Here is a 24,506-nt window from a genome sequence, read left to right on the forward strand (position 1 = left end):
GACTTTACTAAAAAAATTATGCAATTAAGATATTTATTACAATTAAATAAATTATGCAATAGACTTTACTCAAAAAAATTTATTTATTACAATTAAATAAACACATATGCTTTGAAAGAACATATTTTCCCAACATCCTCCACCGGCACTAGGCTGTCTTTGTTTCAGAAACTAGCAAATAGTAAGATCACAGCAGCGAGCGACAAAATATTTCTCACCTCCCTTCTGCTACGATAACAGCTAGCTGTGTGACATTTACTGGGAAGAGTAATGCATCAATTCCTTCACTATGATCGTCAACTGGATTTTCTCTTTGGCTTTTCTCCTTGCTGTTACTTCTTTTATTAGATGATGAAGGCGTTGGCGTGTCTTCGTTCAAAAAGCTTGCTGTTATATCTTTAAAATCCCAACCTGTCAAATAACTTGGCTTTGAAACAACTGTGCCAACTTCTATATCCCCAGCAAGCATGGCCACAACGCGTGACATTGGTGGCCTCATCGTTGGTGATGTTTGAGTGCACAAGAGAGCTACTCCTATCACTCGAAGAGCTTCCTTGTTGTTAAACTCTGTTAATGTAGGATCTACAAGCCCCAAACTTTGATTATTTTCATAGAGATTCCAAGCCTAGAAACATCATATAGACAATAATTCAGATAAAGATTTAAAAAATTAAGTTTCTTTAACCAGAAGAATGCAGAGATAAGAAAGGAAGAAAGCAGAATGAAGTTCAAGATTATTTTCTTCACCCATTCGAGAAGATAAATCTTTTCCATATCCAAACTGTTGTCAGAGTTTGCTCTTCCACTTATGATCTCCAATGCAACAACGCCAAAACTGAAAACATCGGCCTTCTCTGTCAAGTGTCCGCGCATTGCATACTCCGGTGCCAAATATCCACTACAAGATCAATAGTTACCGATCAAAATCTTCAAACTCCATTGTATCCAAAAATTGGAAGATAAGGCCTGTATTATGCACTATGGAATTATCATTTTTGGAAGAATGGTAAGAAGAAATGTTAAAGGAGATTACACGGTCCCTGAAACTCTTGTGCTGATGTGGGTTTTCTTGTCATCATACAGCTTTGCCAATCCAAAATCCGATATCTTGGGGCAGAGCTCTGCATCAAGTAAAATATTACTTGCTTTGACATCTCGATGTACAATCCTAGGCCTGGATTCTTCATGAAGATAAGCCAGCCCTCTTGCTGTTCCCAAGCATATGCTGAACCTGGTAGGCCAATCCAGATGCAATTCATTGTCTCCTGCAGAAATGTTGGCTGCAGTGGTTAGAAATTTATGGAGTTACAGAAGGGCAAATTGACAATTCATTTATCTGCATGAGGTCTCACTGAGACATTGTCAATCAGCTTTAGGATAGTGATTGTGGCTAATTTGCAGTTATGGACATTGTCTAAACAATATATTCTGGATTTAAGATTACAAAATAGATCATGCTATTTCCAAAAGTCAGTGACTCAGCACTTTCTTCTTTGAATTCTTTGCCTCAGCAACCAAGTTAAAACACGGCGTTTGCGCTATTTTCTACTACTTATTTGTAGTAAGAATGAATTGATTATCATAGAGTAAGAATGAATTGATAATCATACCGAAAAATACTTGATCGAGGCTTTTGTTTTCAAGATACTCATAAACAAGGAGGCGCCTGGCTCCTTCAATGCAGCATCCATACAATCTCACAAGATTGCGATGTTGCACTGCAGATATGGTCGCAATCTCATTTACAAATTGATTCTTCCCTTGGTGAGATGCTATTGAAAGTTGCTTCACAGCTATTACTCTCCCATCAGATAGAGTACCCTGTCAAGTACAACATTTAACAATTTGAAAAATATCCCCTACATCCTAGTGAAAATTGCTTTGTTTTCTAGTTGCAATGTCAGGCTATGATCACCCATTGATGGCAAAGCCAGGATGCAAGACAACTATGAATTAGCTGTTACCTTGTACACAGGTCCATATCCTCCCTCTCCAAGCTTGTTTGAACGGTTAAAGTCTTTTGTTGCAGATCTCAACTCAGCATAGCCGAAAATGTTTGGTTTAGAGCCTATCCCAACTAGCACTGCAGGCCCAAACCAAGACAAAAATTATGGACAGAGTATAGGATGGGATACCATAACTGTTTGTGATATCAAAATTACAAAATAATGAAGGATTTATATGACAAAAGATGAATTAAGTGGAACATCTACCAATATGGAATTACAAATTCATTGAGTTTCATGAACAAGCTTGCTACAACTACTATTACATATTGTTAAATTGTCAATGGACTCTTCTTACCTTCCTCATCATCGTTGTCTTTTTCTCTCCACAAGTAGAACATTATAGATATCACTATCAAGCCCAAAATTCCAAGAGGTACTGCAATGCCAACAATCAACCCTGTGTGGTTCTTATTCCCCGGAGTACTTGGGGGTAATCCACTTACAGATGGTTTGAAAGCTGAGCAGTAAAAACTCAGTTATTAGGAGCAGAGAAGCATGTAAGCCATTTTATTTATTATATTCCATCTTAAATGAAGATTCACTCGAATCATATGCTTTACCTGAAACGACACTGAGAGCTGAAATTGCTGGTCCATAATTACCTTGTTTAGGTATGCAGCAGGTCCCTTTACCAGCCCAAAATAGGTGAATTTCGAGATGGTTTTCTGACACAGTAGCACTGAAGTTTTTTATAATAGCTCTGTTAGGCCCTCCCGCCTCCTTTGATATGTCAAAATCCTTCCACCGGAGAGTTCCCTAGAAGATCGACAATTAGAGATAGAATTATTATTTCTCAATGCATAAAAAGAGAGAGAGAGAGAGAGAGATTGTAATCTCGGAATCACATGATCTCCAGCTCCAAATTTTTGGTTCAGGGCATTTGTTTACCTGAACATAGATATCAAAAACACGCCTTCCACGACTCTCCCACCTTTCTGTGCTTGGATCAGGAAAATTTGTTTCTGCGAATAACAAGCTTACATTATAAGGTCCATTCACAAGACCCAGGCCATAGTATCTAAGTGATCCGGCGGATATCCTTGACGTCTGATAAAGCTTTGGAGTCCGGGTGCCCGTCACTTGATCTTGAGTGTTTAGCACATAAGATGCATTTTCTCTTCCATTAAACAGACCCACTTTACTAACTGCCCATTTTTCTGTATTGGTCACAACAAAGGCCGATGCGCCAAGATATGAGTTATCACCCTCATACACTATGTTATCAGCTCTCATTTCTGGACTAGCACATTTGATTGAGAAGTTTGCATCTGCAAATGCAAAGACAAAAATCGCTAGCTATTTTCAGATTGAATTCCGACATCAAATTTCAACAATTTTTTTGCATAAAGGTCAATAACTGGGTAATAGGAAATCATTCAGGCAGTGTTTTTTTTATTTACACATCCAGCACGTTACAAATATTTTTCAATTCTCATCACATGGAAACTCACTTTATCACATCAAAGCTTTTTAAAGCCAAGATGGCTTAATACACCAAATTTACAATGTAACTACTCTACAATTTCGACTGACAGTGGTAACAAAAATTATCCCCACTTGCAACAAAGCTACCTGAAGTCATATTTAAAACTTCTGTACTACTTCCTGCTCTTATTAAAGTTTTTTCCTCAGCAATTCAGAAGTATAGTTAGACAGGCGTTCTTTCTTCTTAAGTGTGGAGCCACAATAGCTTATGAAAATATGAAACTGCAAACAGCACAGAGAAGGCAGCTTACATTGTGGAGCATTTCTATTGCATGTGAAGTTCCTCTGAAGACAGTTCAATCCTGGAAAGACACTGGCAAGCACAGAGAACAATTAGTTCACATTATCTGTTAACATGATTAAAAGAAAAGTAAAGGACCAAAACTCACCTTATGTTTGATATGTCAAATTTGAAGTTGTTCACTGCCAGATTCCTATACAGTTCCATGCAATGCATTAATTGTAAAATTTTTGGACAGAGATGCAAGGGCAGGAGACTTCATGAAATTCTCATACAACTGTTATAGTAGAATGATAAAAGTAAAGAAACTAGGACCATTGGTTTAGTATGAGCAATAAGCTTGACAAGGTCTGAACTCCAGCACAAAGAGGCAATTCTAGAAAATGAAGATGAACGGAGCATTATCATAGTTTAAGAGACATACATTTGTAATTCTGAATTCACCCACAATGGAAAAGTTCCTGATAGATGATTATGAGATAAATCTCTGCAGGAAAAATTTTGTTAAGCACTAGTAAACAAGTTCAAACATGTGAACCAACGTATATATATGTTAGACAAATAAAAAACCTGGCTGAGTATATTGTTTTGTTGCCAGAGAAAGAAGCCAGAAGTCACAGCTGATGCATGCATGGAAGATGATAATCACTGGCCTAAATCTAAAACACTTTCAAATCGAAACATGCAACGTATATTCTCATGGTTTGAATTGCAAGTACTGAGGAGAAAATCAGTGTTTATCTGTGGGTATAAGGGCACATTGAGGAGCAAGCATAGGGATGAATTTCTAGAATTTTTCTTTCAATAAATCAGAAAGCTGAACCAAAGCTTACATTTTTTGAAGGTTTTCACTTTTTTGATCAGGAAGTGTTCCTGACAAACTATTGTTTCCAAGAAACCTGGCCATTGAAAGCAGCGTAAGCAGCATTGGCAATAACAAAACAATGACCAAAGTCCAAAAGTAAAAATCTTGAATTGATGAAGGAAAGCTTCAAAGAATTTACAAGTATTCAAGAGAATCGATATTGAACAAAGTTGCTGGGATTTGGCCTGTTAAGTTGTTGAAACTCAAGTCCCTGCAAAATATAGATAAAAATTTTGGGAAAAATATATATCAAAATGAGAAAAGGAAAGTGGCACTATATAATTTATTTCTTAATATCAACTTACAATATCTGTAACATTTGAAGCTCTCCAATTCCAGATGGAATAGTACCAGTGATCAGAGCATTTCTTAGGGACCTATGGAGTAGAAGAACAAAAAACCAACTCATAACTAATCAGAGTCAAAATGAGAAGGCTGCCAAACACAATGAAATATATAGGCAGTATACTTACAAGTCATTTAAGTTCTTCAAACTCATAACGAAATCAAGAGATGAACTCACGTTATATATATCGCCCATTTGTCTAAACAATCAATTCAAACATCACGGATATGATTCATGCTTCCAAAGAGAGAATGAGAGACCAAGAGATTGTCAGGAAAAGATTTACTCACAAGGATTCTAATGAAGCCAACTTAGACAAACTGGATGGGATAGGACCTTGAAAAGAATTCCCCTGAAATCTCCTACAGCAACATTTTGACAAACATGTTAGGAAAACTATCAGAAGCCAAGCAAAATCTTTAATGCGCTACACAGAACACAGATAATGTATATAGTCAAGGAGTTATACGAAGCATACAAGGACTTAAGCTTAGTCCAATTGCCAATGAAGTCTGGTATTTTGCCTGTAAAAGGATTATCTGATGCCCACCTGAAATTTAACAAATTAATCAATTTAGGCAGCACAATCTTTATGCCGGAGAGAAACAAAATGTCATATGTAAAAAACTTTGCTTACAGAGTTTGCATATTGCGAAGTTTAGCAAATGTGGAGGGAATTTCACCACCGGCCCCACAACTGTCTATGTAACTGTTGAATTTATCAATTGAAAATTACTTTGTTTCATAAACCTGCAGCTTTGCTAAATTGAAAAAAAAAATGATAATGATCAAATATGTAAAAAGAAAGAAAGAAATTTAGAAACTACAGTTGCTCAAGTTTGGCTAAGTTGCCAAGTTCTGGAGGGAGCGCTCCTGAGAAATTGTTGGTACCAAAAGCACTGCAATTTGAAATTAAAATTTTTACACTGATTTAAAAGAAGAAGAAGAAGAATAAAAATAAAAATGAAATTCCAATCTTACAGAACAGTTAACTCCTTAAGGTTTCCCAGCTCCCTGGGGACAGGCCCCGAGAAGTCATTGTGGGAAAATGACCTGTACACAAAAATATAACACTCCGTTACACAACACACAAAGAATAAAGAATTTGCAGCCTAATCCAAAAATCAAATCAGAGAATATTAGAAAAAGCCAATTTCAATACTTACAGAAACATCAATCGAGACAAATTTCCAATAAATGAAGGCAAGGGGCCAGTGAAGAAATTTTGATCAATTTTCCTACAAAATTCAAAGAGAAATTGTTAATCATGTTGATTACATAAATTTGATTTATACATACAAACTGAAGGACAGATAATATATATAAGTGACAAATCCATACAGAACTGTCAGGTATTGCAAAGTTACTAGCTCTTCAGGAATCACCCCTTTTTTGTTTAGTCCATATACTCTCCTGTGAAAAAAAAAAAACAAACCATTAGATTGCAGATGCATCAACCATTTTAGAAATTAATATTAATTAACAAGCGCAGAGATATACTAAGAGAGCATTACAGTTTAGTAATGTGGCAAGTAGCACCATTGTCAAAGGTGCAGTTACAAACAATAGCAGGATTGTTATTTGGGCTCTCAAATTCAGAATCAGTTGCATTGAGTGCAGATCCACTGCATGGGTTTCCACTTATGTTCCATAATGGCGCGGCCGGTGCATCCCATTGCTGCAGTATTGAGTTCAGTGCCCTCACTGCTCATCAAACACATGCATGCTAGTTTGTTACCAAATGAGATCATTTAATTCCATAAATTCATTAACATATTGTGATGCACCTGCATGCTTGTAAGCCAAACGCCGCTGATTTTCAAAAGCAACAGCAAGCTGTTTGTTTTAGAGTGCATTTGGGATTGAGATTCGACAGCTGTAACTTAAAAGTTATAGTATTTAAGTGTTTAATAAATACTAACTGCTGTATCTTTTAAGCTATTTTGATATGATTTTTCACTTATATAATGAAAAATATATTATATCTTAATAATTTTATCAAAATTATTATTTAAAAATTATATTCATTATATATTATTAATTTTTATTTTATAATTATAATTTTTTTTCCACAACAACTGAAGTTTAAAAGCTGCAGCACCTCAATCCCAAATAGACTCTTAATTAGAGCACACGCATACTTCACATGCGTGCTTGCCGTGCATGCTTATATACGGTGGGCACATATAAAGTGAAGAATTGAAGCAGCTCTCACCATTTTCATAATCGAACCATAAAAAACAATTGGAAGATAGAAGAAATTGAAAGAAAACGAGAGAAAGAAAGAAAAGAAAAGAAAAGAAGAGATAAAATAGAAAGAAGAAAATATAAGGAGAAAAGAAATTAAGAAGCCAAGAGTGAAAATCAAGTAATAATGAAAGCTAATACGGGAAAGTTGAGGGGACATGGAATTCAACAGTTAGATTTATATTTCGAGAATTAGTGGATAATGGATTTAGAAAGTATGAACAGTTATGTTATAATTTTTAGCATACTTTTGAGTTTTTATATCAGTCGTTAATTTTTTATAGTAGTTTTTTAGTCTAAAATTTTAAAGTGTGGAAAAGGTTTGAAATTTTTTTTAAATTACACATCTTTAAAGAATTATGAAATTAACACTTTAATACTGTAGGATTTAAAAGATTTATTGGACTTTCTCGCACTTTAAAATTTAAAATTAGAAAATTTCTATAATTTTTGAATCTTGTGTTTAAAAGAAATTTAAGTTCTTAGGAATTAACAAAAGCCCCACAAAACAAAACAGTAATTGAGTCAGGATTTGTGAGATGATTTAATAGTATGATTTAGTAGTATATCATGATTATATGTATGCTCATTATATGAGTGATTGAATCCCTAAATGTGATTGCCAAGCACCATATGTGTACTCTTCTTGTTAAGTACTTTGCGTATACATATTGAGAGTTAGAGTACTATACCTGTGTGATGAAGTTAAATTCCGTTGGATATTAAGAGGTTATTCCTCACTATATTCACGCAATGATAATCCCGACGAGTGCGACAATTATTTCCCCTGGGTATTATTTAGTGCATTTTTCTCATGTATGATTTTATGTTTTCTTATGTATTATGTTCAGTGTAGAATTATGTCATATGATTGTGTATAATTATTAGTGCACTACTTTATTTTAATATATATAATTGTATCTACTCATTGAACTGCAAGTTCACCATTTTCTTATTTATCCAAATTTTTCTAGGTTTTCGCAGGGTTTCATACAGTTCATTTTCCAATTAGTTGAGGTTGGACCACGACGTGCAGTGCTGCATGACTTGCATTTTAAGCACGTTTATGCTCATATGTATATATTTAAGATATATGCATATATAGTAAGATGTGAAGTGTGCAAATTTCAAATATGCTTTTGAATAAGGTATAGATGTTATTATATATTTTAACGTGATGTAGTCGTTCTTTAGTGTGGGTGCCATTTTTTTATGCGGCATGCTTTTAAACCATGGTATTTAAGAGAGTTATGTTTTTTTTACTCTTTTAAGCCATACGGTTTAAAAACGTGATATGCATTAAAAAAAAAAAAAAAAGAGGGCGCTTGCACCTGAGAATCATTTTCAGGTTCGAGTACTTTTTTTTTTTTAATGTGAACACACTGCTAAACCGTGCGATTTAGTAGCGTGTCTAGAGTTGACAAAAACACGGCCTTGAAGTCTGGTCGACATGAGTTGGGCCTGAATATGGGTTGAAAAATATAAAGTCGACACAAATTGGATCTAAATAAGGGCCTAGCTTTTTAATTTATACAAAAAAAAATTAAATTTAAATAAAAAACTCAAAATATTAAATTAATATTTTTTTCATATTAGTATTTGTGATTTATTATGTTGTGTTATTTTGTGTATTAGACTATTATTCTATTATCTATTGGATAATTATTTTTTATTTAAATATTTTTTATTTTATTAAAAAATTATTTTATATTTAATGGAACAAGCCCAAGTCTGGCTCAAGGCCTGTCCATCCAAACTTGGACTTATCTAGGCTTGTTGTCTACAATATGGACATGGGCTCAGGCTTGGAAAAAACTTAAATAAGTCCATATTTTGCCAACCTAAACGTGTTTGTATTGACTCTATTAAATTGCACAATTTAACAATGCATTCGTATGAAAAAAAAAAAGAGCTCACACATTAGAGAATGGCTATATATGTACACTTTAGAGTTAATGCACTTTAGATATGATTATATATAAAATCAATATCTGTTTTTTTTTTATTATTAATTAAAGAGTGAATACGTACAACAAATTTTAAATTAGAAGATTTTGAATTCCCTCGTGTACGATGTAAAAGTATAAACACAGTTAACAAATTTGATAAAAATTAAATTAAGAGTTTCTAGCAAAGAATGCCAAAATTCAGTCCTGCCTCTAAATTAATTAAGTTATCGCCTTTTTTTTTTTTTGGCCCTTTTGCGGTGGGGGTGGTGGCGTATGGAATGAACATTTATATCGTACTGTTTGGGATATAATTTGGAAGGTTTAGGATCACTCTTTTTCAGAACGTTTCAACTCATTTATTAAGAAGGATCCACATGCTTGACTAATAGGGGCTTGAAACCAGGCAGCGAAGATAGTCCTTAATTATTGTATGTATCTATGATATATCTCAATGTGAAAATTTCAATTATTATAATTATTATATTGAAAAAAAAAAGTGGTCCCATTAGATGAAGAAATTATTGAAGTTAAATAGTTAAAGGTCTTTATATATGTAGCCTCGTTTGTTTGAAGTCTAAAGAGATAATAATGTGAAATATATGATTTAGGAAAATAAATTGGAATTGCACAACTACTTTCACTTTTTGGAAACAGAAAAAGTCCACGATTTTTTTTTTAGGAATTTTAGGACTCAGAATTATATAAATATAAAATTTTAGAAAGTTAATTAATATAAAAGCTCACTGTGCATATAAAGTTAATTGTTTTCAGAAAAGAACCAAGCTACTACACATACACATAATTAATTTATGTCAAATTAAACAAAGAAAAGAAAAAAGAAAAAGAAAAGAAAAGAAAACGGCGGGCGGTGGCTGGCTAGCAAGAGAATTAATTAACGAGGAGAAATTAAATGTGTTAAAGAAAATGGATATATATACCTTCAGCAGGGTCGGTCGTAGCATTGGTGTTATGTTGAGCGTTGGATAAACAAATTAGCAGGAAGAGATGAGCGAATAGTAGTGAGGAAGAAAGCAGCAGCTTCAACGATCCCACTCCAAAATTCATCTTCATTTCTCGTTACAATTTACAAACCCAGAATAAGGAGAATTTAATGCTAATTTTTGAATCTATAGTTTTGTTAAAGTTAAAGAATATGTAGAAGAAGAAGAAGCTGGCCAGAGTCAGTCAATATTTGTCTTTTTCTCCAGTGTCGTGCAAGCATTTTAAGTCGTTCCATCTATCAAAGAAAAGTCGTTCAAAAACAAAATAAAAAATAAAATAAAATAAAAATGTATCAGAATTGACCAAATTCAACTCTCATATGTGCATAATAAAAACAATATAATACATTGCATCTTAACCAATACGATGAAATCTTAGTGTCTCTTTCCCACCCTCACCGGATTATTATCATCCACAGCACTTTTGCCGACGCAAACTCAACATAAAATTGTATCAACATATTCAATTTAGAAGAACGCAGAGTGTTACTCCCAGGGACACAGTACATTTGTACACACCCACAGCAGAAGAGGGGGAAAACAATATCTGCACATGCGGAAGAAGCAAAGCAATGAATTAATCAGAGTCTAGACGTTGGCTGAATTGTCGGGCTTGAATTTAGTAGCAGCAGCAGCAGGAGGGGATGGGTAAGTGAATGTAGTAGCTTCACTGCCTGTGCCTGGCTGTCAAGGAAGCTCATATTTGCAAGAGCAGAGGATCACAGCAGCAGCCACATTCAGTTACGAGTTGATGATATGGCATGCCAGCTGGAGTCTGGTGGTTATGTAAATAGTTGTGCATGTGTTAATTAGCTTAAGCTGTTATGATTAGTTGTTAGAATCAGTTAATTAGCTGTAGCTAATTACAACTATCTAAGCTGAGCTTCAGCTTAGTATAAATAGCAACAGCATTGTGTATATCATTAATAACATGATTAATGAAAATGATGTTCTAGAAAACTCTTAGATTCCGTTCTTATTTTCTCATTGATTTTCTCAGTTGCCAAACAATATTTTCATTCTTCAACTTGGTATCAGAGCTAGTAGCAATGGTTTCAGTCCATCTAGTTTCTTTTTCTTCTCAAGCGCCAGTCAATCACACAACTGTTAACTCAACAAATGTGACATTCACTTTCAATACACCTATTAAGCTAGATCAATCCAATTATTTGATTTGGCGATCTCGAGTTCTTGCTTTAATTCGTGGCAACAGACTTGAGAAATTCATTGATGACTCAACCACTCCACCTCCTTCACACATTGCTCAAAGAATTAGAGATGATCTGAGATCTGTAGAGAATCTAGACTTTGTAACTTGGAGATCACAAGATCAGGTGCTTCTTGGCTGGTTGCTTTCTTCAATGAGTGAAGGTATCATTAGTCTAGTTTTCAATCTAGAGACTTCTCATGAGGTATGGAAAGCTATTGAAGTTCAATTTGGATCACAATTTAAATCTAGGCTTCTACACTTGAGATATATGATGAACTCAACTAGGAAAGATGATCTAAAAATTACTGATTATTTCATTAAGATGAAAAATATTGTTGATAATATGGCTGCAGCAGGAAATGCATTAAGTGATGATGATTTAATTCTGCATATACTCTTTGGCTTAGGTCCAGATTATAACTCTATTGCTACCTACATTACTGGACAAGTAAGAGTGAGGAAAATGAATGTAAACGAAGCTTATGCTATGCTCCTAACTCAAGAAGTTAGGATTGAACAACAAACTCATATGCTGGCTAATACAGATGTGAAACAAAATTTTGAGGCTAATCTTGCTCACAACAGAGGTTATAAAAGGGGAAATATGTCAGGAGGAAAAGGTTTTGGTGGCTTTGGATATAATTCTGGCTATGGAAACATTAACAGTGCTGGCTATAAAGGAGGTTATGGAGGCTCTGGATTTAATGCTAACAGTGGAAATGCTTATGGCACCAATCATCAGTTCAAAGCTTATCAAGGAGATAATCAGAGAGGTTGAGGAGGAGGTAACTGGAATTAAAATGCTTGAAATAGTGGATTTAACAATAGTAGACCGCTTGGAAACATTAAACCTCAGTGGAATGTCTCTAAGCCAACCTGTCAAATCTGTTTCAGAACAGGTCACACTGTTAATATTTGCTAGAAACTTGAAGAGTTTATTGCATCTGGAGCTTACAGACCACCACCAAACAGAAATCCAAAATCTACATATTTGGCTAATATGGAGGGACCTGCTGATGCAAATTAGTATCTGGATAGTGGTGCAACACACCATCTGACAAATGATATCAACAATATGCATGTTTCTAAAGCTTTTGTAGGTACATCTAAACTTTTTGTTGGCAATGGTGCTGGATTAAATATAACACACATTGGAAGTGCTGCATCGAAATCATATAACTCCAATAATGCCTCCTTTAACTCTTAAACTAAATGATATCCTTTTAGTGCCACAAATTACTAAAAACCTCATTAGCATCTCTAAGCTCACAAAAGATAATGACGTTGTGATAGAGTTTACTGATAACTTTTGTTTTGTGAAGGACAAGGTGAGGAATTTGATCATACTGCAGGGCAAGGCTGAAAAATATTTATACAAATTGCTATTGGTTGCATCTAATAAGATAGTCTCTTCTACTTCTAATCAAAGCTATGTTGTGGAGTTAATTGTATCAACTACTCCTCTTTCAATGTTTTCAGTTGTCAATTCTACTATTTCAAATAACACCTCTTGCCTGTATACTGCAGCAACTTCTTGTAAAAATTGAGTGTTTGTTAAGTACATCTGTACTGCATCAAAGATTGGGATATCTATCTTCTAAGATCTTGAATCATGTAATCAAATCATGTTCATCTCTCAATCTTGTCAATAAGAATAAAACCTTTTATTTATGTGATGCTTGTAAAATAGGAAAAATGCACAAGCTTCATTTTCCAGCTACTGATATCAAAACAAAGTCTCCCCTGGAAATATTACATACTGATTTATGGGGACCAGTCCCTGTGATTTCATTACAAGGCTACGTATATTATGTAAGCTTTATTGATGATTTCACAAGATTTACTTGGATATTTCCTTTGAAAACCAAAAGTAAAACATTGTCAGTCTATAAAATTTTCAAAAACCAAATTGAAAAACAACTTGACAGACCTATAAAATGTCTTCAATCATACCGGGGTGGAGAATTTAGATCCTTTGTTAACTTTCTTCACACTGAGGGAATTCACTTTAGACATTTATGTTCATATACTCATAACCAAAATGGAATTGTAGAGAGAAATCATAGACATATTACCAAACTTAGTCTTACTCTACTTGCACAAGCAACTTTACCTATTAAATTCTAGTGGGATTCTTTCCATACAGCCACATACATCATAAACAGATTACCCACCCCAATTCTATCAATGAAATCTCCTTATGAATCTATCTATCATCTTCCTCCAGATTACAAATTCTTAAGAACATCTGGATGTTCATGTTTTCCCTTTCTTAGAAACTACAATCAACACAAGTTTCACTCTCATACATCTAAATGTATTTTCCTGGGGTATAGTCATTTGCATAAGGGTTACAAATGTGTCAATCCCTCTGGTAAAATCTATATAGCTAGTCATGTTATTTTTTTATGAAACCTCATTTCCATATTCATATATTTTCAGCTCATATTCTCCATCCAAATCTTCTGAATTTCAATACAATCTTCTTCAACAGTATATTATTCATGTTTCCAATAGCAATTTAAACACCTTTGAAGTCGATACTGTAGATAATGATACATATTCTCATCACCTTCATACCATATCTTCACCACTCTTTCACAATACATCATCTCAACCCTCACCACCTGCTACTTTATCCCATTCAGCCATAACTTCTTAACCAACTCAACCAATTCCCTTTATACCTCTAACTGATACAACACAAAATACATCATCCTTACAACCCATCATATCTCACTCTCAAATTCAACCAACACACTTATCTAAACCTAAACCAATTCTCTCCACACATAAAATGATCACTAGAGCATAAGCTGAGATATTCAAACCGAAAGCCTACTTAACAAATCACAACAGCCCGGAACCATCTACTGTTTCAGAAGCATTATCTGATCCCAAACGGAAAGCAGCAATGCAAACTGAATATAATGATATGATTAAAAACAAAACTTGGAATCTTGTGGCTTTGTGCTCAACCTATAAACTAGTTGGGTGCAAATGGGTGTTCAGAACCAAGTACAACATATATGGCTCAGTTTCAAAATATAAAGCTAGGTTGGTAGCCAAGGGATTTCATCAAACTGCATGTATTGATTATTCAGAAACATTCAATCTTGTAATGAAGTCCTCAACAATGAGATTAATTCTTAGCCTAGCTGTCATGAAAGGTTAGACAAATTGATGTCAATAATGCCTTTTAAATGGGGATTTGTCAGAGGATGTGTATATGATTCAGCTTGAGGGTTTTGTATCCAAAGAAGGCTACATATTCAAGCTTAACAAGGTACTATATGGATTGAAACAAGCTCCAAGAGCTTGGTATGATAAACTGAAAAGCTATCTTACTACTTGAAAATTCTTCAATTCTAAAGCTGACACGTCTCTCTTTGTTGAACATGATGAAAAAGGCATTATTATTGTCTTAATCTATGTTGATGATATTTTGGTTACTGGCCCTGACTCAGCATTACTTGAAGATTTCATTATTAAACTCAGTAAGGTTTTTGCTCTCAAGGACTTAGGATTAGTGGCCTATTTTCTTGGAGTAGAAGTTTGTTACACAACTCATGGAATGCATCTTTCACAGACAAAATATATTAAGGATTTGTTAAGTAAAGCCTCAATGCAAAATTGCAAAGGATCAGATACACCTTTTAGTACTGGTTTCAAACTGGAGAAAAATGTTAAGGGTCCATTGGGGCAAGAATTTGAAGAACCAGCACTTTATGGAAGCGTCATTGGGGGACTTCAGTACTTAATTCTCACCAGGCCTGACATTGCATATTCTGTACATAAACTCAGCCAGTATCTTAGCAATCTTACACTCCAGCACTGGTTAGCATGCAAGAAAGTTCTCAGGTATCTTCAAGCTACAACCACTCATGGTTTATACATTCAAAATGAGGGAACACTTGGAATTGCAGGTCTAACAGGTTACTCTGATGCTAACTTGGCACGTGATGTTGATGATAAAAAATCTATTGGAGCTTACTGTATTTACCTTGGTAATAATCTGATTTCCTGGTCATCAAAAAAGCAAGTTATTGCAGCTAAGTCCAGCACAAAGAGTGAATACAGGGCACTATCTTCAGCAAGTTCAGAACTCTCTTGGTTGCAATCCCTACTATCAGAGCTTAATATTGTGCAATTACCAACTCCAATTCTTTGGTGTGACAATCAGAGTGCTGGAGAATTAGCCCGAAATCATATTCTTCACTCTAAATCTAAACACATTGAATTGGGTGTTCATTACATTAGAGACAAAGCGCTTGGAAAAGAATTAGAAGTAAAATACATTCCTACTGAAGAACAAGTTGTTGATGTCCTTACTAAAGCTCTGTCATTTATCAAGGTTTACTACTTTTGATTCAAGCTCAATGTCATCAACAGGCCATTGAGCTTGAGGGGGGGATGTTAAGGAAGCTCATATTGCAAGATGGTCAGCAGAGCAGAGGATCACAGCAGCAGCCATATTCAGTTACGAGTTGATGACATGGCATGCCAGCTAGAGCCTGGTGGTTATGTAAATAGTTGTGCATGTGTTAATTAGCTTAAGCTGTTATGATTAGTTGCTAGAATTAGTTAATTAGCTGTAGCTAATTACAACTATCTGAGTTGAGCTTCAACTTAGTATAAATAGCAACAGCATTGTACATATTATTAATAACGTGATTAATGAAAATGATGTTCTAGAACACCCTTAGATTCAGTTCTAATTTTCTCACTGATTTTCTCTGTTGCCAAACAATATTTTCGTTCTTCAACTCTGGCGGAGGCGTTGGCACCCCAAAAACTTGTGGATTGGTTCTGATATCTTGTCTTCCTCTAGCTCTTCCCAAGTAAAAGCACCCAAATCCAAGCAATAGGCTGAACAACATCAACGGAATGATATCACCACCACCATACCCATCTTTATTTGATTTGATGATCAGAAATCGCAGCAGAAGAGAGGTTTATATAAGAATAAGAGAATGAGAGAGAGCTATGAATGAACTATGATGATGATGATGACGATGATACGGAGGTTTCGGATTCTCTCTTCTTTTAAGAACATGTTTCTTTCTTAACGGTTGGCTTAACGTTCAAGCTCTAACGGTTACTTTTATTGTTGGGCCAGTTAAATAATTCTCCTAATACAAAACAACGTTAAATAAATATTGAGATGGCTATTCATCCCGCAATTATAAAGGTATAGTATTTTGTTCATTCTTGTTTAAAAAAAAAAAAAAGACTCTATAGAGTTCAATGTATGGAGCCTTCTCATGGTGTTCGGATTCAACATGTGCCAAAGTCCTCTAATCAGCCGACCCATTTTCTATCTAAACTAACTTTTAACTGAAAGCTATGATTTCATAATTTTTAAACCAGTGTACTGGAAAATGAAGCGAAAAAGAAGATGGAAAGATGAAGAATAATAATACAACATGCTTGTTACCTCAATACATTAATAAGGGTAATTAACGGTCTACAAATACATTTTGTTTATTATTTTGAGGACTTGTTTCATTTTATTTACGTGCATTGATGTCTTCCCAAAATCAGAAGTTTTTAATGAACTTCGACAATGTTGCCTGCCACTCGTAGTCATAGAACAGTATTTCGTGCTGCACATATGCATGTACTGTAATTGCTAGAAATAGCTCGACGGGAGAAATTTAAGGCACCATAAGAAGCAGATCATTCCACCACCACAAGGCTGCTTTTGTTTCAGAAACTGTCAAATAGTAAGATCACAGCCGCGACGCGACAAAAATATTTCTCACCTCCCTTCTGCTATAATATCACTTAGCTGTGTGACATTTACTGGGGAGACTAATGCATTAGTTCCTTCACTATGATCATCAACTGGATTTTCTCTTTCGCTTTTCTCCTTGCTGTTACTTCTTTTATTAGATGATGAAGGCGTTGGCGTGTCTTCGTTCAAAAAGCTTGCTGTTATATCTTTAAAATCCCAATCTGTCAAATAACTTGGCCTTGAAATAACTGTGCCAACTTCTACATCCCCAGCAAGCATGGCCACAACGCGTGACATTGGTGGCCTCATCATTGGTGATGCTTGAGTGCACAAGAGAGCTACTCCTATCACCCGAAGAGCTTCCTTGTCGTTAAACTCTGTTAATGTAGGATCTACAAGCCCCAAACTTTGATTATTTTCATGGAGATTCCAAGCCTAGAAACGTCATATAGACAATAATTCAGATGAAGATTGAAAGAATTAAGTTTCTTTAACCAGAAGAATGCAGAGATAAGAAAGAAAAGGAAGCAGAATGAAGTTCAAGATTATTTTCTTCACCCATTCGAGAAGATAAATCTTTTCCGTATCCAAACTGTTGTCAGAGTTTGCTCTTCCACTTATCATCTCCAACGCAACAACGCCAAAACTGAAAACATCGGCCTTCTCTGTCAAGTGTCCGCGCATTGCATACTCCGGTGCCAAATATCCACTACAAGCTCAATAGTTACTGATCAAAATCTCCAAACTCCATTGTGTCCAAAAATTGAAAGATAAGGCGTGTGTGGAATTATCATTTTTGGAAGAATGGAATGAAGAAATGTTGAAGGAGATTACATGGTCCCTGCAACTCTTGTGCTGATGTGGGTTTTCTTGTCATCAAACAGCTTTGCCAATCCAAAATCTGATATCTTGGGGCAGAGCTCTGCATCAAGTAAAATATTACTTGCTTTGACATCTCGATGTACAATCCTAGGCCTGGATTCTTCGTGAAGATAAGCCAGCCCTCTTGCTGTTCCCAAGCATATACTGAACCTGGTAGGCCAATCCAGACGCAATTCATGGTCTCCTGCAGAAATGTCGGCTGCAGTGGTTAGAAATTTATGGAGTTACAGAAGGGCAAATTGATAATTCTAGGGTAATTTATCTGCATGAGGTCTCACTGAGACATTGTCAATCAGCTTTAGGATAGTGATTGTGGCTAATTTGCTGTTATTGACATTGTCTAAACAACAGATTTTGGATTTAAGATTACAAAATAGATCATGCAATTTCCAAAAGTCAGTGACTCAGCACTTTCTTCTTTGAATTCTTTGCCTCAGCAACCAAGTTAAAACACGGCGTTTGCGCTATTTTCTACTAATTAGTAGTAAGAATGAATTGATTATCATACAGTAAGAATGAATTGATAATCATACCGAACAATACTTGATCGAGGCTTTTGTTTTCAAGATACTCATAAACAAGGAGGCGCCTGGCTCCTTCAATGCAGCATCCATACAATCTCACAAGATTGCGATGTTGCACTGCAGATATGGTAGCAATCTCATTTACAAATTGATTCTTCCCTTGGTGAGATGCTATTGAAAGTTGCTTCACAGCTATTACTCTCCCATCAGATAGAGTACCCTGTCAAGTACAACATTTGGCAATTTGAAAACATATCGACTACATCCTAGTGAAAATTGCTTTGTTGTCTAGTTGCAATGACAGGCTATGATCACCCATTACAAGTACTGGATGGCAACGCTAGGATGAAAGAAAACTATCAATTGGCTGAAATCTTAATATGTATAGTTACCTTGTACACAGGTCCATATCCTCCCTCTCCAAGCTTGTTTGAAGGGTCAAAGTCTTTTGTTGCAGATCTCAACTCAGCATAGCTGAAAATGTTTGGTTTAGAGCCTATCCCAACTAGCACTGCAGGTTCAACCAAGACAAAAATTATGGACAGAGTATAGGATGGGATACCATAACTGTTCGTGAATATCAAAATTACAAAATAATGAAGGACTTATATTACAAAAGATGAATTAAGCAGAACATTTACCAATATGGAATTACAAATTCATTGAGTTTCATGAACAAGCTTGCGAAACTACTATTACATATTGTAAAATTGTCAATGGACTCTTCTTACCTTCCTCATCATCGTTGTCTTTTTCTCTCCGCATGTAGAACACTATAGATATCACTACCGATCCTAAAATTCCGAGAGGGACTGCAATACCAACAATCAAACCTGTGTGACTCTTCTTCCCTGGAGTACTTGGGGGTAATCCACTTGCAGTTGGTGGGAAAGCTGAGCAGAAAAAACTCAGTTATTACCAGCTGGAAGAGGCATATAAGCCATTTTATTTATTATATTCCATCTTAAATGAAGATTCACTCGAATCATATGCTTTACCTGAAACAACACTGAGAGCTGAAATTGCTGGTCCATAATTACCTTGTTCAGGTATGCAGCAGGTCCCTTTACCAGCCCAAAATAGGTGAATTTCGAGATGGTTTTCTGACACAGTAGCACTGAAGTTTTTTATAATAGCTCTGTTAGGCCCTCCCGCCTCCTTTGATATGTCAAAATCCTTCCACTGGAGACGTCCCTAGAAGATAGACAATTAGAGATAGAATTATTATTTCTCAATGCATAAAGAGAGAGAGAGAGAGAGAGAGAGAGTTGTAATTTCGGAATCACATGATCTCCAGCTCCAAATTTTGGTTCAGGGCATATGTTCACCTGAACATAGATATCAAAAACACGCCTTCCAAGACTCTCCCACCTTTCTGTGCTTGGATCAGGAAAATTTGTTTCTGCAAATAACAAGCTTACATTATAAGGTCCATTCACAAGACCCAGGCCATAGTATCTAAGTGATCCGGCAGATATCCTTGACGTCTGATAAAGCTCTGGGGTCCTGGTGCCAGTCACTTGTGCTAGAGTGTTTAGCACATACGCTGGATTTTCTCTTTCATTAAACAAACCCACTTTACTAACTGCCCATTTTTCTGTATTGGTCACAACAAAGGCCGATGCGCCAAGATATGAGTTATCACCCTCATACACTATGTTATCAGCTCTCATTTCTGGACTACCACATTTGATTGAGAAGTTTGCATCTGCAAATGCAAAGACAAAAATTTCTAGCTATTTTCAGATTGAATTCCGACATCAAAATTTCACCAACATTTTTGCATAAAAGTCAATAACTGGGTAAAGAGAAATCATTCAGGCAATTTTTTTTTTTTTTTTTAATTACACATCCGGCACTCTACAAATATTTTTCAATTCTCATCACATGCGAACTCTCTTTATCACATCAAAGCTTTTTAAAGCTAAGATGGCTTAATACACCAAATTTATAATGTAACTACTCTACAATTTCGACTGACAGTGGTAACAAAAATTGTCCCCACTTGCAACACAGCTACCTGAAGTCATATTTAAAACTTCTGTACTACTTCTTGCTCTTTTTTTCCTCCGCAATTCAGAAGTATGGTTAGACAAGCGTTCTTTCTTCTAAATGTGAAACTACAATAACTTATAAAAATATGATACTGCAAACAGCAGACAGAAGGCAGCTTACATTGTGGAGCATTTCTATTGCACGGGAAGTTCCTCTGAAGACAGCTCAATCCTGGAAAGACACTGGCAAGCACAGAGAACAATTAGTTCACATTATCTGTTAGCATGATTAAAAGAAAAGTAAAGGACCAAAACTCACCTTATGTTTGATATGTCAAATTTGAAGTTGTTCACTGCCAGATTCCTATACAGTTCTATGCAATGCATTAATTGTAAAATTTTTGGACAGAGATGCAAGGGCAACAGACTTCATGAAATTCTCATACAACTGTTATAGTTAAATGATAAAAGTAAAGAAACTAGGACCATTGGTTTAGTATGAGCAATAAGCTTGACAAACTCTGAACTCAAGCACAAAGAGGCAATTCTAGAAAATGAAGACGAACGGAGCATTATCATATTTTAAGAGACATACATTTGTAGTTCTGAAGTTGCCCACGATGGAAAAGTTCCTGATAGATGATTATGAGATAAATCTCTGCAGGAAACATTTTGTTAAGCACCAGTAAATGAGTTCGAACATGTGAACCAACCAACATATACATATGTTAGACAAGTAAAAAATCTGGCTGAGTATATTGATTGGTTGCCAGAGAAAGAGGCCAAAAGTCACAACTGATGCACGCATGGAAGATGAAAATCACTGGCCTAAATCTAAAACACTTTCAAATCGAAACATGCAATGTATATTCTCATGGTTTGAATTGCAAGTACAGAAGAGAAAATCAGTGTTTATGTCTGGATATAAGGGCACATTGAGGAACAAGCATAGGGATGAATTTCTAGAATTTTTCGTTAAATAAATCAGAAAGCTGAACCAAAGCTTACATTTTTTGAAGTTTTTCACTTTTTTCATCAGGAAGTGTTCCCGACAAACTATTGTTTCCAAGAAACCTGGCCATTGAAGCAGTAAAAGGAGCATCAGCAATAACAAAACAATGACCAAAGTCCAAAAGTAAAAATCTTGAATTGATGAAGGAAAGCTTCAAAGAATTTACAAGTAATTAAGAGAAGATATATTGAACAAAGTTGCTGGGATTTGGCCTGTTAAGTTGTTGAAACTCAAGTCCCTGCAAAATATAGATAAAAATTTTGGGAAAAATATATATCAAAATGAAAAAAGGAAAGTGCCACTATATAATTTATTTCTTAATATCAACTTACAATATCTGTAACATTTGAAGATCTCCAATTCTAGATGGAATTGTACCAGTGATCAGAGCATGTCTTAGGGACCTATGGAGCAGAAGAACAAAAAACCAACTGATAACTAATCAGTTTCAAAATGAAAAGGCTGCCAAACACAATGAAATATATAGGAAGTATACTTACAAGTCAGTTAAGTTCTTCAAACTCATTACGAAATCAAGAGATGAACTCACATTATATATATCGCTGATTCGTCTACAGAATCAATTCAAACATCACGGATATGATTCATTCTTCCAGAGAGAGAATGAGAGACCAAGAGACTGTCAGAAAAAGATTTACTCACAAGGATTCTAACGAAGCCAACTTAGACAAACTGGACGGAATAGGACCTTGAAAAGAATTCCCTTGAAATCTCCTACAGCAACATTTTGACAAACATGTTAGGAAAGCTGTCAGAAGCCAAGCAAAATCTTTAATGCCCTACACAGAACACAGAGAATGTATATAGTCAAGGAGTTTTTTGAAGCATACAGGGACTTGAGCTTAGTCCAATTGCCAATGAAGTCAGGTATTTTGCCTGTAAAAGGAGCGTCTGATGCCCACCTGAAATTTAACAAATTAATCAATTTAGGCAGCATAATCTTTATACAAGAGGAGAAACAAAATGGCATATGTAAAAAACTTTGCTTACAGAGTTTGCATACTACGAAGTTTAGCAAATGTAGAGGGAATTTCACCACCGGCCCCACAACTGTTTATGTAACTGTTGAATTTATCAATTGAAAATTACTTTGTTTCATAAACCTGCAGCTTTGCTAAATTGAAAAAAAAAATGATAATGATCAAATATGTAAAAAGAAAGAAAGAAATTTAGAATCTACAGTTGCTCAAGTTTGGCTAAGTTGCCAAGTTCTGGAGGGAGTGTTCCTGAGAAATCGTTGGTACCAAAAGAACTGCAATTTGAAATTAAAAGTTATACACTGATTTAAAAGAAGAAGAAGAAAAAATTGTTGAAAAAGAAATGCCATCTTACAGAATAGTTAATTCCTTAAGGTTTCCTAGCTCCCTGGGGACAGGCCCCGAGAATCCATTGTGGGCAACTGACCTGTACACAAAAATATAGCACTGCATTAGACAACACACAAAGAATAAATAATTTGCAGCCTAATCCAAAAATCAAATCAGAGAATATTAGAAAAAGCCAATTTCAATACTTACAGAAGCATCAATCGAGACAAATTTCCAATAAATGAAGGCAAGGGGCCAGTGAAGAAATTTTGATCAATTTTCCTACAAAATTCAAAGAGAAGTTGTTAATCGCGATGATTACGTAAATTTGATTTATACATACAAACTGAATGGCAGATAAAATATCTGAGTGAAAAATCCATACAGAAATGTCAGGTACTGCAAAGTTACTAGTTCTTCAGGAATCACCCCTTTTTTGTTTAGTGCATATACTCTCCTGTGACCAAAAAAAAAAAAAAAACAAACAAACCAATCCATTAGATTGCAGCTGCATCAGCGATTTCAGAAATTAATATTAATTAACAAGCGCAGAGATATATTAAGAGAGCATTACAGTTTAGTAATGTGGCAAGTAGCACCATTGTCAAAGGTACAGTCACAAACAATAGCAGGATTGTTATCTGGGCTCTCAAATTCAGAATCAGTTGCATTTAGTGCAGATCCACTGCATGGCTCTCCACTTATGTTCCATAATGGCACCGCCGGTGCATCCCATTGTTGCAGTATTGAGTTCAGTGCCCTCACTGCTCATCAAACACATGCATGCATGGTAGCTTTGTTACCAAATGATATCATTTAATTCCATAAATTCATTAATATATTGTGATGCACCTGCACGCTTGTAAGCAAAACGCGGCTGATTTTCAAAAGCAACGGCAAGCTGTTTGCTTTAATTAGAGCACACGCATGCTTCACCTGCGTGCTTGTCATGCATGCTGATAGACGGTGGGCACATATAAAGATAGAAGAAATTGAAAGAAAACGAGAGAAAGAAAGAAAAGAAAAGAAGAGATAAAATAGAAAGGAGAAAATAAAAGCAAAAGAGAAAGAAAATAAAAGGAGAAAAGAAATTAAGAAGCCAAGAGTGAAAATCAAGTAATAATGGAAGCTAATAAGGGAAAGTTACGGGGACATGAATTCAACAGTTACATTTATATTTCGAGAATTAGTGGATAATGGATTTAGAAAGTATGAACAGTTATGTTATAATTTTTAGCATACTTGTGAGTTTTTGAGTTTTTATATCAGTTGTAAATTTTTTATAGTAGGATTTTAGTCCAAATTTTAAAGTGTAGAAAAAGTCTGGAAAATCTTTAAAATTGTATAGTTTTAAAGAATTATGAAATTAATACTTTAAAATTGTAGGGTTTTAAAGTTTTGTCGGACTTTCTCGCACTTTAAAATTTTGCATTGAAAATTTTTTATAATTTTTTAATCTTGTGTTTAAAAGAAATTCAAGTTTCTAGGAATTAACAGAAGCCCCACAAAAAAAAACAGTAATTGAGTCAGGATTTGTGAGATGATTTAATAGTATGATTTAGTATCATATCATGATTATATGTATGCTCATTATACGATTGATTGAGTCTGATTGCCAAGCACCATATGTGTACTCTTCATGTTAAGTGCTTTGTGTATGCATATTGAGAGTTAAA

The 24,506-nt window shown here is 35.1% G+C and overlaps 1 protein-coding gene and 1 non-coding gene across 5 annotated transcripts in view; one reads left to right on the plus strand and one right to left on the minus strand.

Moving 5' to 3' along the window:
* Positions 1-70: 70 nt before the first annotated feature.
* The window catches only part of LOC18051905 (probable LRR receptor-like serine/threonine-protein kinase At1g56140), a 51,478-nt gene continuing 27,042 nt past the window's right edge, over positions 71-24,506 (minus strand). The window contains exons 1-24 of one of the 4 annotated variants that reach the window (XM_006448712.2): positions 10,081-10,301; positions 6,461-6,650; positions 6,288-6,359; positions 6,113-6,184; positions 5,928-5,999; positions 5,774-5,845; positions 5,584-5,655; positions 5,425-5,496; positions 5,237-5,308; positions 5,074-5,145; positions 4,906-4,977; positions 4,740-4,811; positions 4,569-4,634; positions 4,160-4,222; positions 3,884-3,928; positions 3,746-3,807; positions 2,898-3,277; positions 2,570-2,765; positions 2,305-2,466; positions 1,965-2,083; positions 1,611-1,821; positions 1,034-1,265; positions 748-898; positions 71-625 (exon numbers count right to left, since the gene is read on the minus strand). In XM_006448712.2, the coding sequence (XP_006448775.1) occupies positions 215-625; positions 748-898; positions 1,034-1,265; positions 1,611-1,821; positions 1,965-2,083; positions 2,305-2,466; positions 2,570-2,765; positions 2,898-3,277; positions 3,746-3,807; positions 3,884-3,928; positions 4,160-4,222; positions 4,569-4,634; positions 4,740-4,811; positions 4,906-4,977; positions 5,074-5,145; positions 5,237-5,308; positions 5,425-5,496; positions 5,584-5,655; positions 5,774-5,845; positions 5,928-5,999; positions 6,113-6,184; positions 6,288-6,359; positions 6,461-6,650; positions 10,081-10,213 (3,141 nt within the window). In that variant the 5' untranslated portion in view covers positions 10,214-10,301 and the 3' untranslated portion in view covers positions 71-214. Of the gene's footprint in view, positions 626-747; positions 899-1,033; positions 1,266-1,610; positions 1,822-1,964; positions 2,084-2,304; positions 2,467-2,569; positions 2,766-2,897; positions 3,278-3,745; positions 3,808-3,883; positions 3,929-4,159; positions 4,223-4,568; positions 4,635-4,739; positions 4,812-4,905; positions 4,978-5,073; positions 5,146-5,236; positions 5,309-5,424; positions 5,497-5,583; positions 5,656-5,773; positions 5,846-5,927; positions 6,000-6,112; positions 6,185-6,287; positions 6,360-6,460; positions 6,651-10,080; positions 10,302-16,767; positions 17,526-17,648; positions 17,800-17,924; positions 18,157-18,505; positions 18,717-18,888; positions 19,008-19,227; positions 19,390-19,494; positions 19,691-19,824; positions 20,205-20,671; positions 20,734-20,809; positions 20,855-21,085; positions 21,149-21,498; positions 21,565-21,668; positions 21,741-21,834; positions 21,907-22,002; positions 22,075-22,165; positions 22,238-22,353; positions 22,426-22,513; positions 22,586-22,703; positions 22,776-22,855; positions 22,928-23,040; positions 23,113-23,215; positions 23,288-23,404; positions 23,595-24,506 lie in introns of those variants that run through there. The other 3 variants (XM_024190451.1, XM_006448714.2, XM_024190449.1) reach the window with 3 other exon arrangements.
* LOC112101347 lies at positions 11,715-11,851 on the plus strand. Its single transcript, XR_002907474.1, has one exon. It is a non-coding gene; the product is annotated as a small nucleolar RNA Z247 (small nucleolar RNA).

Source organism: Citrus clementina, unplaced genomic scaffold, assembly GCF_000493195.1.
Source record: "Citrus clementina cultivar Clemenules unplaced genomic scaffold, Citrus_clementina_v1.0 scaffold_2, whole genome shotgun sequence".
Classification (NCBI taxonomy): Eukaryota; Viridiplantae; Streptophyta; class Magnoliopsida; order Sapindales; family Rutaceae; genus Citrus; species Citrus x clementina.